The sequence below is a fragment of the Neoarius graeffei genome, chromosome 28 (genome assembly GCF_027579695.1).
Source record: "Neoarius graeffei isolate fNeoGra1 chromosome 28, fNeoGra1.pri, whole genome shotgun sequence".
Classification (NCBI taxonomy): Eukaryota; Metazoa; Chordata; class Actinopteri; order Siluriformes; family Ariidae; genus Neoarius; species Neoarius graeffei.
The window spans coordinates 2,859,057-2,877,439 of record NC_083596.1 but is presented as its reverse complement, the minus strand read 5'-3'; the positions used below and the strand labels follow the sequence as shown (position 1 = coordinate 2,877,439).

The following is an 18,383-nucleotide window of genomic DNA, read 5'->3' as shown; positions in this document are numbered from 1 at the left end:
GTAAATGTTTTTTTAAAGCTGAAGTAAATTAAAATATACTTTCTTTACTGTAATATGAGCTAAGTGGGTTTTTTGTTTGTTTGGTTTTAAGAATAAAATAAGTAAAAGTAAAGCTTTTTTTCAAGGTGAAAGTAAATCAGTGTGGAGGATTCCTCCTCCTCCTCCTCCTCCTTCACTCCAGAAACCCTGCAGTTCGCATGTCCAGTGTTCCAACACAGAATACCCACAATGCACTGAGTGATGAATGTGAATTGTGTTGCAGTGGCGAATCTGACTGAACTGACGCTGAAGACCGTGCCTCAGGTTGTGAACGTGCAGGAGCTGAAGGATAACGGAGCCATCATGCCTGTTTCCACTGACGCCGGGTCAGTACCTCCTCACTGCCGTTTACTCACATGGTGCGTGTGTGTGTACGTACACACTGTCCCATAGTGTCCTCTCTCTGCCCTGTGTGAATGGATCGATGGAGGTGTGTGTGTTGGCCATAATAATTCAGCTTCAGGAAGCAGCACAGAGACACACACACTGACGAGGAAGGTTAAAACACACACACACTTCCATCCATCATAATATTTAAGAGCAACAATCTACAGTGAACATGCAGAATAATAATGTGTGTGTTTGAACTTTTTGGTCCAGTGACCCCTGTTGCTCAGACCCCCCCCCCCCCCCCCCCCCCCCCCGCTTTCCCCGTCTGTGTCTGTCTCTCTCTGTGTGACTCTCTCTGGCTCTCTTCCTCTGTGTGTGTGTCTCTCTCTCTCTCTCTCTCTCTCTCTCTCTCTCTCTGTCCCTTGTTCTCCCTGTCTCTGTGTGTCTGTCTCTCTCTACCCTCACTCTCTCCACCTCTCTCTCTCTCTGTGTGTGGTTCTCTCTCACTCTCCCAGTCTCTCTTGCTGTGTGTGTGTGTCTCGCTCTCTCCCGCGCTCCCCATCTCTCTTGCTCTGTGTGTCTCTCTCTCTCTCTCTGTGTGGCTCTCGCTCTCCCCATCTCTCTTGCTGTGTGTGTGTCTGTCTCTCTCTCTCTCTCTCTCTCTCTCTCTCTCTGTGTGGCTCTTGCTCTCCCTGTCTCTCTTGGTGTGTGTCTCTCTCTCTCTCTCTCTCTGTGTGTGTGTGTGTGTCTCTTGCTCTCCCCATCTCTCTTCCTGTGTGTGTGTGTGTGTGTGGGTCCCCATGTGTTGAATATTCAGAGATAAACCCCTCGAGTGTTCTTTCTCTGTGAGCAGAAATCTGTTTGCGTGCTGCTGCGTTATTATGATTCAGGGGTTTTGACCAGAACACAAAGTGAACCTTGACACGGGGGGGAAGGTCACAGAAATGTTAAAGGAGGCAGAATATTAAAGCGAGTGTGCTGAGGTGGAGTGTATTCTTCACTACGTGGATGTTCGTGGCAGTCTGACTGTTCACCTTTTTCTGCTGTGTAAGGAACTGATCCACTTCAGTGATGACCCGTGTACTGTCCTGTCACACTTTCATAAATCAGTGTTTTGTTGGAGTTGGCACCTGGAGGACAAAAATATCACCGCAGCAGTTTAAGATGGAGTTTACATTTCGGTACGTTTGAGCAATACGTTCTGCAGAAACAGCAGAATCCCCTGGTGTAAAGCTGCTGTGGGGTTTTATTCAAAACGGTACAACACCTGGTACCCGTACCGACGCGCGGACCCGTACCGACGCTCGGACCCGTACTGAAACCTGATCTGGCATGATGTTCTTTAAAATCTACTGAGCTTGGCAAATTTTTTAAACAGAAGCACTTTTACTGAAGAGACCATATATCGCTAAAACATGACACTTCATTTCAAAATCTTTTACATTACATCTAAAATAAAAATCAGTCCTGACGACAAATGCAGTCAAGTTTCTGTGTGTAAACATTTACAGTTCCTAAAAAATCTTCCAGTCCTCCTGTTTTTTACTGGTTTCGCCCTGATATCCATTCTGGGAATCGGATAAGTGCATTTTAATTGTATAAGTGCCATCTTCACGTTTTTATAACCAAAGATTTCATATGTATGTGCACCCCTGACCATCACACCCATCGGTGATTCTTCCACAAACTGTTACCACAATGTTGGAAACGCATAAATGCACAGAATATCGCTGTATTCTGGAGCATTACAGGTTCCCTTCACTGGAACTAGGAGACCAAACCTGTTCCAGGATGATGGTGATGATGCTCCTGAGCACGAAGCACAGGAACTCCATGAAGACATGGTGTGTGAAGGTTGGAGTAAAGAACTCGAGTGTCTTCCACAGAGCCCTGACTGAACTGAACACCTTTGGGATGAACTGGAGCCTCACCACCCCAACATCAGGGTCTGAGCTCAGTAACGCTCTTATAGCTGAACTGAATGAACACAAATCCCCACAGCCACGCCCCAAGGTCTAGTGGAAAGCCTTCCCAGAAGAGAAGAGAAGAGAAGAGAAGAGTGGAGCTCATTATAATAGTAAAAAGAGGGAGTAAATCTGGAATGAGATGTTCAACAAGAACATATTGGTCAGGGGTGCACAAACTTTTGGCTATATCGTGCACCAGTAGCTGCATCAGGAACAGTTTTATCTCTCCCAGTGTATTCTGTAAACAGTGGTCTGTTCCTGTGAGAGTAATTCGGCGAACTCCAAAAGGTTTCCTTTTTTTTTTTTCCCCTGCTCTGGATGTGAGAAGATACGCGATGAAAATAAATGATTAATTATTGATTGTTTTTCTTTCTTTTGTACTCTGTGTCTCCTGCAGCACCTCCATGTCTTCATCAGCAGATCAAACCTTTCAGCAGGTTCTGTCCATCGTCGAGGCCAAAAAAGTGAGTAACCTACTCTTGTACAACAATAACGGCACATCCCCAGGGATTTGTGTTTTATTCCTGTTAAAGAATGCCATGTTGTACTTTTTATCCCTTTATAGTTGCATTAAATGTCATGGAACGTCCATGAAACAAGTTCTCACTCTGACTCACGTTATAGCAGCTGTACATCGTTCTCTTTTTTTTCTTCTTCTTCTTTTTGCTGTCTCTCTGAAGAACAAAAAACCCACACAGACTGTCGTTTTACTAAGAAACTTCTTTCCACTAACACTGGAGACTCCTTCCATGAATGTCGTATAAAACCATATCAGTGACCCTGTGCCTGTGAACGAGCTGTTCCTATGGAAACGATGACAAGCACGGCAATATAAACCTGCGTGTTGCAGCATGCACGACTAACAGGAAACTAATCAACGCCTGCTCTCTGACCAATCAGAATCTGGAATTCAGCAGTGCCGTAGTGTAAAAGTAAACGAGCCCGGCATACTCAGAACTCATCCTCATCTTCAGCCAGACATGTTTGTTTATTTCTTTGTTTCCTTGCGTGCAAAAATATAATCCCGGCGTCTTCTAACCGGAGCTGCAGAAGCAGCGTCGTCCGTCTGCTGGTGGGAGTAAAGAGACACCGGGTGGTGATGTGAAATACCCCAGCCCCGTCTGAAATTCTAGCAGGAGAGCGAAACGGTGATGAGTGACCGCACTTAATGACAGCGGTGTTTTTTCACTCGACGCACAAAACGCAGAGTCATTCAAAGGTCAGGGCTGCTGGTTTGTTTAATTTTTGGACGAGTATAAAATGACCTTTATGATCGAGTCAGGTGCCAAAGTTTAATTTGTTGAATTATTTATCAAAGTCGTATACGTGAGCCTCTTTATTATTCATGAATATTTAGATGTGAGAAATCCTTATATGAACTGAAATTTGTTGTTGTCGTCTGTGAAGGTTCTCAGTCATCCAGGTCATCGTGAACCGTCGGTGCTAAAGAAGGCAACTGGACTTGCTTGAAATCCTTGAAGACGTTTCCCCTCTCATCCGAAAGGCTTCTTCAGTTCTGTCTGACTCGTGGGGAGTTCCTAAGGGTTGCTTAGTTTTGGTTCACTAGAGGAACTCCCCACGAGTCAGACAGAACTGAAGAAGCCTTTCGGATGAGAGGGGAAACGTCTTCAAGGATTTCAAGCAAGTCCAGTTGCCTTCTTTAGCACCGACGGCTTGTTGTTGTTTAAATATAGCAGGGCTGTGAAAAATTCGCGGATTTGCAGAATTCCACGGATTTGATGGTAAAAATACCATTTTTGTAAATTGTGTATTTTTGCAAAAAAAAATTAAAAAAAAGTAAGGGGTGGGGGTACTCTGCTAATGGTTGTGGACCGTAATCGCCGACAAGTACGTTGTTTACTGGATTTGGGAGGGGGACTCTAACGCCAGGTGTCTCTGTATTTTGCGACATCATACAAGTTATATATATGACATCGCGGATCATTTTACGACACAGCGCCATTTCTTTCTTACCATTTTCAGGTGCTCTTTTCAAACCCATGTTGACAGTATAGCTTGCGATTAAGTGGTGATAAAAGATTTTTTCGGTATGTCTGTGTCGCGGAGAGACGTTGTACAGAGGGAGGATGGTGATGGTGTGAAAAAAGTAGACAAGAAAAACAGCATCAAGAATTTGTGGAATTGGCCGTGTCTGGAATTTAAAGTCGGAAACGAATATCTTTATGAACACGTCCAAAAGATCAAGGAACCAGGTGAGGCGTACTGCACGTTATGCCATCAGGATGTAAAATACGGATCGGGAGGAAGAACACGCTCGGTCAATCGTGTGCAGGGAAAGAAACACGCAGAACTGGTGAAATTAAAGCTGTCAAATTACAGATTAGCAGGTAGTTATATCTTGTTAAACTTGTGTCAAAATCTGAGAACTGCGTACAAGGCGTACAATGATGAAAAGGCAGAGGAGGCAAGAGAGTGCTGTGAGACCAGGTACAGTTAAGCTGCCATCAAAAAGAAAAGCGAAGGAGATGCTCGAAAGAGAGCAAGGAAGAGCCATGGAGACAACCGGAGGGACAAGAGTGGGATAAAAAAAATGAATGCTGATGAAAAAAGAAAGCATTATCTTGTAAATAGTTGTGTATATAAAACATTAGTTTAGAATATTCTCTGTCTGGGGGAAAAAGACATTGTGGTGTTTTGTTGAAATGGCAAGAAATAAAAGTTTTAAAGTGACATTTTTTTAAAACAAAAGTATGTTACTGATATTTTTACTTGATTTTATAAACTTTCTAAATGGTTTTACTAGAGTTCTTGAAATGGCTATCAGTATTTTCAATCTTCATTTAATTCATGTAGCTAAACTGTTCTTAATTAATGTACATGTTGGCTTAAGGCCTCTGCATGCTCTTGCGACAAGGCTTTCGCAGATAGCTTTTCGCAGACAGTTGTAATTTATCGTTGAGCGGGGAGTAATAGGTGTGCCCGATGTTATTCACCGCCACAACGCAAGGGGGCGCGAAATCGCTAGGAGTAGTTGGTGGGTGTGGTTAGTGGAGTGTTTATCCTCCGGTTACTTATAATGACTAGAACTGGAGTCGTATAGATGTACGTACTTCCTCACTTCCTCGATCAACCGCTCTTCGTGCTGCTCCATCTTCGCTCATGTTTTTAAAAATGGCGGTCGTGAAAACAAACCAAACCGGGAAAGTAGGGAAGCGGAAGTGCGTGTACAGCGGATGTAGAGTGGACCAATCAGAGCCCTCTTGTCTGCGAGGCTGTCTGCGGTGGTCACAATTTTTGGGAGGTGCGCGCAGAGCGTCTGCGAAGGGGGGGGGGGGCTTCGCAGACGCCATCTGCGACGCCATCTGCGACGCCATCTGCGAGGACTGGGTTGTCAGCATAAATTGGCCTTTATAAGTAAGAAAAATTATTTCAAGTCATGTTCTATTTTTTCAGTATTATGAAAAATACTGATGGATAGTTTTAATGTCAAAACAAAGCTATAATCATTAAAATATGCACATTTTAGGAGCAGTTTCTCTTTCAGGAGATGCTAAGAATGTTCTATTTGATGCAGGATTTACTTGGTTTCTGGGGCCATGTGGACTCCATACCCTCAGCATACTTTTTCCATTTCACAGCCTTGATAAAAGCGAAAAAGTCTATATTCATAAATTATGAAGAAATATATCTTTTTTTAAAAAATAAGCTGATAAGGAGAAACATGTTCACACACTTCAGATTACCAACATTAGCATTACTTCGATGTTAAGAATTCGTGTTTCATTTTTCATCCTTTCCTCTTTCCAAATCATCAGTTCCCGAGGTTACGAAGGATCGTGTTATTTTGAGCTCGTTGTCTTGTTAAAACTCCTCCATCTTCTCCACAGATTCAGTTTCTTGGCTGATGAGATTAAAATCTCGTCTGACTTTACTCGCCAGTAAATCTCCATTAATGTTTCCTTCCATGACCTGTAACGCCTCGGTACCGTTTCCAAACAAGCAGCCATATATCATGATGCTCCCACCACCATGCTTCATTGTATGTGATGTACACTGTAATAACATTGGTTGGTTGTTTCAAAAGTGTTCTGATCTGTCTGAATAACTACACGAACAGCTTCAAACTACTTGAGCAGTGTAGCTTGGCATGAGGTGTAGGAACTAGAGTTGAGCCGGATACTCGGCTGAAACGAGTATCCGGTACGGATAAAGCACTTTTGCCGAGTACGAGTATTATACGAGTAATACGAGTCAATATCTGTGCTCGGACTGAATGAAAATCCTCACACAGCGTCACAGCACCCCTCCCGTACACACACCGCTCTGCTCACTCACACAGAGAACAGCTCGCTGTCTCTACCTCAGTCACTCAGGTTCGCGGCTCTCTTCCGTTAACGTTTCGGGTTTCTTCAGCTTCAAGTTTGTTTTTATTTCCGTTTGTACTTACTTATAACCAGTAGAGTTCTGGTAAACGTGGGTTCGTTCAGATGTGGTGCTTGGTAGAAGGTGACTCGCGTTGTGTCTCTGCCTGTTGGAGATTTTTTTTCTTTTTTTAACCATCGGTTAAAAACAGTTGTTTTTTTTTTTTTACTTCACGCATTGAGTGTCTGACACTCTTGCTGTAATTCATGTAAAAATAAAGGTAGTAGTGGTATAAGTATTACAAATTAAGCTACACACACTCCTCTCTCTCTCTCTTTCTCTCTCTGCTGGTCGTCGGAGTTTTTTTTTTTTTTAAACCGTCAGTTGGCTCTAACCAGTTTTATTTTACTTCACACACTGAGTGTCTGACACTTTCTAGGTAGTAGTGGTATAAATAATATTACAAATTAAGCTACACCCCCCCCAATCTCTGTCTCTCTCTTACTCTCTCTCTCACACACACACACACACACACACACACCTGGTGTGGAAATAAAAATAAAGAAAGAAAGAACCAAAAAAAAAATCACACTGATCATAAAAAAATTAAAAGTTAAAAAACGAAAGTTATGTTGAGTATGAAATCTCTTGTTCATTACATTTCATTTCATAATTGCAACCGCATGTGTTGTATTCATTGTTGCAAAACTTCTGTAAATAGTTCGTTTGCCATCGTGATCAAAACCAGTGATCTGAAGCTCAATGCTGACGCTGTCCTGTAAATAGTTTTCTAAACAGCAATAAATATAACAATTTCTGATCAACCCATATCAATTGCATGCTTAAAATAACGTACTGGTTAAAGCCCCGCCCGTTTCAAGACAACCAGACCCACTTCTGGGTTTAAACCCGCCCACTTCCGGGTTAGGCCCCACCCACTCCGAGTACGGATACAGATAATTCATATGGTTAACAGATACAGATAATGCTGTACTCGCTCATCCCTAGTAGGAACAGAGATGATTTGCTTTAATTTTATAAAATTTATTCTGTAAAAGATTCCGACACCACAGTAACAGTGCTCCTCTGAGTTATTTATGAGTTATACTTTATTGCCTGTAAATAAGAGCACACTTTTGTTGATCTTTACTGAAAATGTAAATTGTGTTAGTTCTGTCGTGGTCTCTGAATATTTTTTTTTTTTTTAATAGGTTGTGTCGTATTATAGGACACTAATCATTCAGTTTCAAATATCATATCTTTTTTTTTTTTCTTTGTTTATTTTAACCCCATCCTCTTCAGAATTCCACCCCGAGTGCAGTAAAAGTTCATCCCCTGGTCACAGAGAGCACTTCAGCCCAACCCAGCTTTGTGTTCGGTAAGAAATTTAGCTTTTGATTTTCATAATCTCACGTTGTCATTGTTTCCATTGCCGATTTTATCTCCGTTAAATGTTTACGAATTTTTACGCCTTTATTCATTCTATGGTACTGTACCCCCTACCTAGTGCACTACACAGTGCGCAGTACAGTTTGAGATTTGGTCACAGAAAACTCTGAAGTTGGCACTCGGACATCTCGGGGGGGTCTTCCTGAGATTAAAGTTTTGGCACCCTTGGCCTTTTAATAGATAGTTTTCACTGACGTCACGGCATTCTGGGGAAAGCCCCCCAGCCGCCATCTTGCAGGGCTAACAAAACGGACCATCGCCACTACCGGCTACGTTATCTCGGATGAATTTATGAAGTTATATAGTCAGTTTTCTAAAATAAAGATCAATGTCGGCAAAATCAAGCAAACGGAAGCATATGGATACATTGGACGACATCTCACGACAACGGTATGCAGCCAAACTGGCCTTGATTGGGGGAATTGACCCCTACGAAGTGGACAAAGAAGCATTTTCAAGTGACTCTGCAGGGCTGCCATCCATATCGTACCCTGATATTGTGAACTATTTCGTGAATATACTAAAAGCGCCTACACACTTGACGATCTCAAAGCACACAAGTCGCTGGAGTCATACAATTATTTTGTCTGTGGCTGGGTCCGTGAAGTTCGCCATATAAAAACCAGTGAGAGCCGTGTCCTAATTACAGCCAAGGTATGGAAACATTGGAATTTTAGAGCTCTCAACACTGCATGTGTGTGTATAATATCAAGTTGATTTAAGACAAATTTTACATCCATTAGTGGTATTACAGTACCATGTCAGTATAAACTTTGTAATATAATTAACTGGTATGTAGGCTTGTTACATTTTGTTTGTTATGATAAATATGACAATTTATAGGCCAGTAATAATCATATGTTTGCAGCCTTGTACCAAATGTTTTTATAAATACAGTACACTCAGCGGTTCCAGTTAGGCATTCTCCAGAGATTGTTTACATGATGTTTTGGTTTCCAAAAACAAACTTAAACACAATTGATTGTTTATTTAAACAACTTACCACTTATAAAATGATCGGAGCAGACTTTGCTGTGTTTGGAAGGCTGAAAATCCTTGTGGTTGATTCTCGAAAGCCATAGATTTCTCCTTTGTATGCTGAGTTTCTTTGTTTGCTCGCCTTCGTGCTCCCGTACAGTGGGAATTCCATAAAAGCTCCGCTTGACGTCATCATCTGACCTATTACGACAGCCGTGAATACAACAGGTGTGCACCATTGCTAGCTTTAAATAGTAATAATGTAACTATAAATGTAAATAATATATAAATAAATGTAACTCGCGCATTACAATGTGTGTTCAATGACCCGTACGGTAAGCTCGCCCCCCAAGATGGCCGCCACCAGAGAATCCCCGACTCTGTGACGTCATGTGAAAACTATCTATTGCAGGTCTTGTTCACTCTATGAAAGCACCCTGATGGCAAATAATTAGAAATTACATATTTTATTCTGTCCTGTTTAGGTCTTTCTGATTATTAGTAGTGTTTTATAAAATTGCTCGTGTGTGTTTAGGTTCGTTAACTAAACCTGACACTGCGGCTCCATTCAGCTTGACTTCCTCTCTCGAGCAGCAGAGCAGCAAAGGAGTGTGAGTGTGTGTTTCCTGATTAATAACTAAAATCTTAAATTCCATTTTTACCTCATCATTAACATCCATAACATTCATTGCAGATCACCTGCAGGATTCCCGTTCAACCTGAGCAGTACGTCGTCACAGTCTCAAGGAGCGAGCGCTTCTCAAGGTAAACACACAACTTTTATTATCATCTGAAAGAATCTGGAGGCAAAACTTTTTAAAATTTCTTACGTTCACAAAGGCTTTAAGCAAAACTCCAACTCTTTCCTCTGTGTCTTTTTCCTCAATCTCCATTTGACAAAGGTGTGACCCAGGTGGGTAAAATCCCCCAGAAACCTGCCACTTCTGTCCAGAGCTCGATTAGTGAAACAGGCAAAAGCTCCCTGATTCCCCAGCTCCAGCTTCCCAAAGCTCAAGAAGACTCTCTCGGCTCCTTCTTGGGTCTCCGAGTCGGCCCAGGAGACGAGGTTAAAGAATCCCCCAAGCCCAATACGACCTTCAGTTTCAAGCCACCTGGAAGTTCAGGTCCTGGTACGACGTTCACCTTCGGAAACGCTCCGAAACCCACCGCTGCTGGAAATGATTCGGATTCCGGAAGCGCTCCAGCAGATGCATCAAAAAAAACAGGAATTTTTAAGCCTCCTGAAAGTGCAGCATCATCGCTGACCAGTAAAACGTTCTCATTTACTGCTCCATCGTCTGCATCTGTGCCCTCCCTCAGCTCCCTGCTCACGGCTCCTCTTCAAGACACTCCCTCCGTACCTGAGAAACCTTCCGAACCTGAAACTTCTCTTCCACCCGAATTGATTTCTGCCACGACATCTGAAGAACCTCCTTCAGAACCGAGTCCTGAACCTTCCGCTGTCTCGACGTCCACCCCGTCTTCAACATCCGTCACAGAAGAACCTCCTCCGCCTTCCCAACCCAAGCAGGAAGAGACTGAAAATCCCGCGACTCAAACCGTGTCTGTTCCCGAGGCCACGCCCACATCTACGGCCACCTCTACACCGCCTCCTGCTGAGACGGTGCCTGTAACAGTGTCGAACCCCGTCCAGGAAACGACACCTGTTTCTACAGCCAGTTCTGTACCTGCAGAACAGCAACAACCAGCAGCACCAGCAGCAGAACCAGCAGCAGCAGAACCAGCAGCTCCAGCTCCGCCCTCCACCACTCCAGGCTCGATCTTCACCCAGCCAGCTGTGAGCACAAACTCTACAACGTTATCAGTCACCTCCTTCACCCCAGTCATCAGTACAGCAGGTAGAGCAGCTCCGCCCATCTCACTTACACCCATTTCACCAGGATTGTGCTTGAATTTTAATGAATACGCAAACACATTTGAATATTAGCAAGGCTATACCATTAAATCACATATTTAACCTGATCTTTGATTGTTGTGTAGCCATCAGTACGTCTGCTCCAGCCCTGACGACAGTGTTCACTCAGCCAGTCACTACCTCCACTCCTGCGTTCGGATCTTCAGGATTCGGCGTTCCTTCTACCACTTCCAGTTTTGGAAAACCCGTTTTCGGACAGCCAGCGTCTGTCGGATTTGGCTCGGCCAGCGGCTTCACTTTTGGCCAGTCGACGTTCGGGGGCGGCTCCGGGTTCGGACAGACGGCTGCAGCGAGCACGACTCCTGCCCCGGCGTCCAGCAGCGGAGGAGGAAGTACAGGAGGAGGAGGAGGGGGGCTGTTCGGTTTGGCTAGCTCCACCAGCGCTAGCTCCTTCTCGTTCGGGTCGAGCAGTACCGGTTCTGGAACGAACACCGGGACGAGCATCTTTGGGCAGAGCAGCGCTCCTGCTTTCGGCCAGAGCAGCAGCACCTCGGGGTTCGGACAGGGGTCGCTATTCGGAACCAACACGGCCACCACCACGACGTCTTCTGGGTTTAGCTTCGGACAGCCGGCTGGTAAGAGCTTCGTATCATGTACAGTGGTGTTTGAAAGTTTGTGAACCCTTTACTGTATTTCTGCATAAATGTGACCAAAAATTATTATACATAAAGACAAAAATATTATACATGGCCATTTATTTATTGAGTAAAATGACGGAGCAGGTAGGGCTGGGTGACATGATTATGATTTATAGAATATAAATATTAATAAATGATAAATTATGATGCAGTACTCTCTTCCGGTGTATTATGGATATCATTGTTTTTATTAAAATATTTGTATTAATGACAGTCTGACTTGAAGCTGAGGTTTTAATGTTTTTACCTCCTCTTTAAATGTAAAGTGTAATTATTATTATTATTATTTTTAAGTGTTTGGTACAGTACATTTATATTATTTTTATAAATAAATTTTTGTTAAATTATTAATAAATCCTATTAATTATGTAATTAGTACTTAATCCTATGACTTGTTAAGATTTTGTTGAAAAAGCAGTACTGCTGTTTTTACACTTTGAGCAAACAGGTGATATATTGCCTCCAAAAAAAAAAAGATATTTTGGTCCTATTGCCCTGCCCCTAATGTTGAAGCGTAAGCTCTCTGTCTGGTTCCAGCTTCACCTCTGATGCCCCTTTTCCACCAAAGCAGTTCCAGGGCTGGTTCGGGGCCAGTGCTTAGTTTGGAACCGGGTTTTCTGTTTCAACTGACAAAGAACTGGCTCTGGGGCCAGAAAAACGGTTCCAGGCTAGCACCAACTCTCTGCTGGGCCAGAGGAAAGAACCGCTTACGTCAGCGGGGGGGGCGGAGTTGTTAAGACCGACAACAATAACAAGACCACGAAAGATCGCCATTTTTAAGCGACGAGAAGCAGCAGCTGTACAAACGCGAAGTCATCCATTATTATTATTATTGTTGTTGCTGCTGCTTCTTCCGTGCTGTTTTTGCTTCGATATTCGCGCCAAGGTTTATGCAAACGTAGCGACGTAATGACGTATACAACGACGTAACTGACGTATACAGCGACGTAATGACGTGTCTTCTCTTAGCACCGCGAGCGATGGAAAAGCAAGCTGGTTCTCAGCTGGCTCGTGAGTTGAACGAGTTGTGAACCAGCACCGGCCCCGAACCAGCCCTGGAACTGATTTGGTGGAAAAGGGGTGTGATTGTTCCAGAGCGCTGAGTCCTTCCATAAACATTACGTTACAGGAAGCTTCACCTTCACAGTGATGACGTGTGGCGTGTCCAAGGTGCAAGAATACTTTAAAAAGCCTCAAAACATTCGGTGATGAAAGCAATAATGCATCGTATGTCATGTAAATTAAGTGAATTAATTACAGTTTGCTGAACATAACTCTATCTGTAAAAGGTAATTAGTCAGCAGTGTATTTGGTGTTAGCTGAGGGGTTTTGTCTCAGGATGCCTTGTCTAAGGGCGTGGCCCGGCGTCCTTCTGATCTGTGGTCATCTTCATTCAGCAGCTTCCTGTCGGGAATTTCACTGCGACTCTAGATTGAACGTTTCAGTTCCGCCTGTTTTGTTTTTGTTTGTCAGCTCAGGGCTCAGAAGAGTTTGTGAGTAGAGACGTTAGTCCCAGGAATTTCGCTTTGGTGGTGTTCAGGTTTTATTTCACTTCTGCGTTTAGAGGAAACATTAATAGTGTTCTGTCTGTGCAGATTTGCTTTAACTTCTTAAATAAAATATCGACAAGGTTCAGATAATATTCAAGTGTTTATTATTATTTCTCTAAATTAAGCTCCAGTCCACTTTTCCCGGTATCGTTGGTATCCTTTGATAGGTTTATAACTCTGACTTTCTTAAACAGTTGTTAGAATCTCTTGTTATACTTACTTATTTATTGCATCTTTTTTTTTCCTAATTCTCCTCAAAAAATAATAATTTACCATATTTACATCTTTAAATATCATTGAAACCATCTTTTTTTTCATGAATTTTGCTAAACTTTTGCTAAATACCTGATTTTCCTCTCACTGTGTAAAATATTAGTTTTTGATCTTGTTTGTTTTTAAGGCTTTTAACAATAATCACTTAACGTTTACACACTGACATTAAGGGTGTATTCAGACCAGGATAGTTCGATAGTTCACTTGCTTTGGTCCGAACCAAATGTTTTTTTTTTGTATTTTTTCATTTTGGTGCGGTTCGCTTTCACACTGTACATTTTAGTAAGCGGACCAAAATCTGTCAACAAAGCCACGCGCCCTGAGGTCGTCAGCTATTGGTCAGAGACGACACGCGCACAAAGCGTTAAGTTCAAAAGTAGTCATGGAGGCTTTCCGTGCTGTTATTCTTTTTAATGTCATCAAAGCTATATGTTTTTACTGTTTTCACAATTGTGCGATTACTATGCTGTTGCACAAGTAATTTATCAACAACGACGACAAAGGGCAAGGCGGCTACGGAGGATAGCGCTGATGAGCGCACATCATGTTGTGACAGTTCTGGCTCTTCACGCAATAGATGAATTTCTTTTTTGCGTCGCTAGTACCGCCACTTTTTGAAAGAATGTCCCTGATTTTAATGTAGGTCTGACGGAGTTTCTTCACTTTTAGCCGACATTGTTCTGGGGAGCGCGTGAACCCCTTCTCCTTCATTTTCTCACTGAATACAGCAAACACGTCGGCATTTTTGTGTGTTCTCTCCAAAAGCTCAGATATGTGGACATCTGCCCATATATCCACAAGGGTACGCGTTTCTTCCTCGGCCCACGTTTGCCCCCTACTCATTTTTTGTACTCGCCTACCACTGGTGACTGAACGACCCTTGACGACCGAAACAGTGTTTGTGCTTTGCGGTGGAGTGTCAAGACTCTGTTTCCCATAATGCTTGACAAACGACGGAAGCTCCCGAGGTACAAAAAAGCAAAACTGTCAGATTAGGTCCGGTCTGCTTTCACACCTCCAAAAGGTCCGCACCAGGGTTCCTTTGGTCCGGACCGAGTCCGACCTTGCAGCTCGGTCTCGGTCCGCTTGTTTGGTCCGGACCAGAGTTCGGTGGTTTGTATTCAGACCAACCCAAAAGGTCCGGACCAAGGGAAATTTGGTTCGTTTGGTCCGGACCAAACAACGTAGGTGTGAATACGCCCTAAAAGTTTGTGTGTTAGTGTGTGTGTTATGCATACAATTGCAAACTTTACGGAAAACGTGTCTTTTTATGTGAACAACGTGACACTTCCAGTTTTGCATGTTTGTTTTAATGAAAAGGCAAATAGTGTTATTTAAATAAAATGATTAGCATTGACTAAAATCTGAAAGTCACTTCAGGAACAGGGGTCGCAAAGTGTGCAGATTAATGTGTCTGAAAGGCGTGTATTACCTTTGATGAAGACAATTGCGCTGTTCGTTAGGTTTTAATGACGAGATTATAGATTAGTAACAGAAAATTTTAAAAAAGCATTTAACAGTATTTTAATTGAGTCTGAAAAGGTCTAAAAGCTCCTTTTTACATTTATATTTTATACAGATTCACAATATATCTTATAGAGCTTTAATCCTCGTTAAATCTTGTCATGGCAATCAAGAGCAAACTTCATGCAGTGGGTGTTGTGGGGTTTGTTTGTTTGTTTGTTTGTTTGTTTGTTTGTTTGTTTGTTTGTGTTAAATTACCTCGTGTAAACAGATTCGCACAGGTTATTAAGGATCTTTGTAAATCAGTGCCTGACTTATTTCCCTCCTCCCACTCTAGCGGCGTTTGGCAGCACCTCATCATCTTCAGTGTTTGGTCAGCAGCCGAGCACCAACAGCGTCTTTGGTCAGGTAAAGTGTTAAAGATGATGTTATGATGATCATTTCCATCAGATTTGTTCTTGAATTCTGTCCCAGGTTTGTTCAGACCCTAATTCTCCGTCTCTTTCTCCCCACAGCCGTCGTCCGGTGGGGGATTGTTCGGCTGCGGGGCCACCAACTCCTCCAGCTCCTCGGGTGGAGGATTTTTCAGCGGTTTGGGAGGCAAACCAAGTGAAGACGCTGCCAATAAAAACCCGTTCGGATCCACCAACACCGGCGCCTTCGGACAAACCAATCAAACAGGTGAGGGTTCAGAGTTCTAGAGCCAGAAACCTTAATTTGATCAAGAGCAGGAATAAACTCATCTCTCAGATGTTCCACACCATGATATCTCGCCGTTTAAATGTGTCACGCGTTGTTCATGAAAACATTAAACAGTCATTTTTGGCAAGTAGTTGTTGTGTAAGCAGAATAACACACTCCAGACTGCTGTTGTATGTAAATAATGCTCGCGGGGGGGTGATGTGACACAACGTGCAACAGGGTGGGGTCCCCCCCCCAATACAGAATCATTGAGTGTTTTGTTGGAATATTGCAACACTTACTGTTTTGTATTAAAGCTTTATATTGTGTACAGTGGTGCTTGAAAGTTTGTGAACCCTTTAGAATTTTCTGTATTTCTGCATAAATATGACCTAAAACATCCTCAGATTTTCACACAAGTCCTAAAAGTAGATAAAGAGAACCCAGTTAAACAAATGAGACAAAAGTATTATACTTGGTCATTTATTTATTGAGGAAAATGATCCAATATTACATATCTGTGAGTGGCAAAAGTATGTGAACCTCTAGGATTAGCAGTTAATTCGAAGGTGAAATTAGAGTCAGGTGTTTTCAATCAATGGGATGACAATCAGGTGTGAGTGGGCGCCCTGTTTTATTTAAAGAACAGGGATCTATCAAAGTCTGATCTTCACAACGCATGTTTGTGGAAGTGCATCATGGCACGAACAAAGGAGATTTCTGAGGACCTCAGAAAAAGCATTGTTGATGCTCATCAGGCTGGAAAAGGTTATAAAACCATCTCTAAAGAGTTTGGACTCCACCAATCCACAGTCAGACAGATTGTGTACAAATGGAGGAAATTCAAGACCATTGTTACCCTCCCCAGGAGTGGTCGACCAACAAAGATCACTCCAAGAGCAAGGCGTGTAATAGTCGGCGAGGTCACAAAGGACCCCAGGGTAACTTCTGAGCAACTGAAGGCCTCTCTCACATTAGCCAATGTTAATGTTCATGAGTCCACCATCAGGAGAACACTGAACAACAATGGTGTGCATGGCAGGGTTGCAAGGAGAAAGCCACTGCTCTCCAAAAAGAACATTGCTGCTTGTCTGCAGTTTGCTAAAGATCACATGGACAAGCCAGAAGGCTATTGGAAAAATGTTTTGTGGACGGATGAGACCAAAATAGAACTTTTTGGTTTAAATGAGAAGCGTTATGTTTGGAGAAAGGAAAACACTGCATTCCAGCATAAGAACCTTATCCCATCTGTGAAACATGGTGGTGGTAGTATCATGGTTTGGGCCTGTTTTGCTGCATCTGGGCCAGGACGACTTGCCGTCATTGATGGAACAATGAATTCTGAATTATACCAGCAAATTCTAAAGGAAAATGTCAGGACATCTGTCCATGAACTGAATCTCAAGAGAAGGTGGGTCATGCAGCAAGACAACGACCCTAAACACACAAGTCGTTCTACCAAAGAATGGTTAAAGAAGAATAAAGTGAATGTTTTGGAATGGCCAAGTCAAAGTCCTGACCTTAATCCAATGGAAATGTTGTGGAAGGACCTGAAGCGAACAGTTCATGTGAGGAAACCCACCAACATCCCAGAGTTGAAGCTGTTCTGTACGGAGGAACGGGCTAAAATTCCTCCAAGCCGGTGTGCAGGACTGATCAACAGTTACCGCAAACGTTTAGTTGCAGTTATTGCTGCACAAGGGGGTCACACCAGATACTAAAAGCAAAGGTTCACATACTTTTGCCACTCACAGATATGTAATACTGGATCATTTTCCTCAATAAATAAATGACCAAGTATTATATTTTTGCCTCATTTGTTTAACTGGGTTCTCTTTATCTACTTTTAGGACTTGTGTGAAAATCTGATGATGTTTTAGGTCATATTTATGCAGAAATATAGAAAATTCTAAAGGGTTCACAAACTTTCAAGCACCACTGTATATTGTCATCACCCTTTACTGTGTCATGTTTTTATCTGTATGCCAACTTTGGCATCTTTCCTGGCATCCAGACAGACAGACAGACAGGATGGAAACACTGCTGTTCACACGCAGTTAATGACTGTAGGAATAAATAGCTGCTGTGGTATGTGGTGGATAAAGTGTGGATGTTTTCGTAGCTCAGCTGCAGAAGGTTAGACAGGAGGTGACGTGAGGGGAGGCACCGTTGCTCAGAATAGCGTTCGCTCTGTCGCACTTGTGCTCTTCAGCACGCTGTAGTTTATCACTGGGTCAAGTTCACATTTCAGCCTGATGATATAAAAGCACAGCGCTGTTCACGGTTGTTCTAGTGCGTGATCTTTTCGATAGTAACAGCTCATTTCATGTTTACGGAAGGAGTCTCCAGTATCGGCGGTTTGTAAGAGTCAGTTTCTGACATCCTCAGGATGCTTCCCAGTGTCTCAGGAACATGACAGGCTGTGGGGTTTCATGTTATTCACGCCACAAAAGAGAAAACAACAGTTTATAGTCACGATAACATGAGTGAGTGAGTGACTGACTGAGGACAGGCTGTTCTACAAACATTAAATCTAACTTTAAAAGGATAAAAAATACATTTTGTTCTGTAATAAATGAAAAATTGTACTGATTTGCAAAATGCAGTGGTGTAAGAGGAATAAAACATTCCAGGATGTGGCATTATGGGAAAATAATCAACGTTGAGGAGGTAGCAGTGACTCCATTTCATCACACAACCCTGACATTGATTATTTTCCTATAACAACACGACCTTGATCACGTGTTTTTATTCC

At 42.7% G+C, this 18,383-nt stretch overlaps 1 protein-coding gene across 1 annotated transcript in view; it reads left to right on the top strand.

Annotated features, from left to right (window-relative positions):
* The window catches only part of nup214 (nucleoporin 214), a 62,850-nt gene that overhangs the window by 31,577 nt on the left and 12,890 nt on the right, over positions 1–18,383 (top strand). The window contains exons 24-32 of the mRNA XM_060912926.1: positions 263–365; positions 2,734–2,800; positions 7,962–8,037; positions 9,622–9,697; positions 9,781–9,851; positions 9,989–10,945; positions 11,088–11,597; positions 15,285–15,355; positions 15,463–15,628. Of these exons, the coding sequence (XP_060768909.1) occupies positions 263–365; positions 2,734–2,800; positions 7,962–8,037; positions 9,622–9,697; positions 9,781–9,851; positions 9,989–10,945; positions 11,088–11,597; positions 15,285–15,355; positions 15,463–15,628 (2,097 nt within the window). The remainder of the gene's footprint in view (positions 1–262; positions 366–2,733; positions 2,801–7,961; positions 8,038–9,621; positions 9,698–9,780; positions 9,852–9,988; positions 10,946–11,087; positions 11,598–15,284; positions 15,356–15,462; positions 15,629–18,383) is intronic.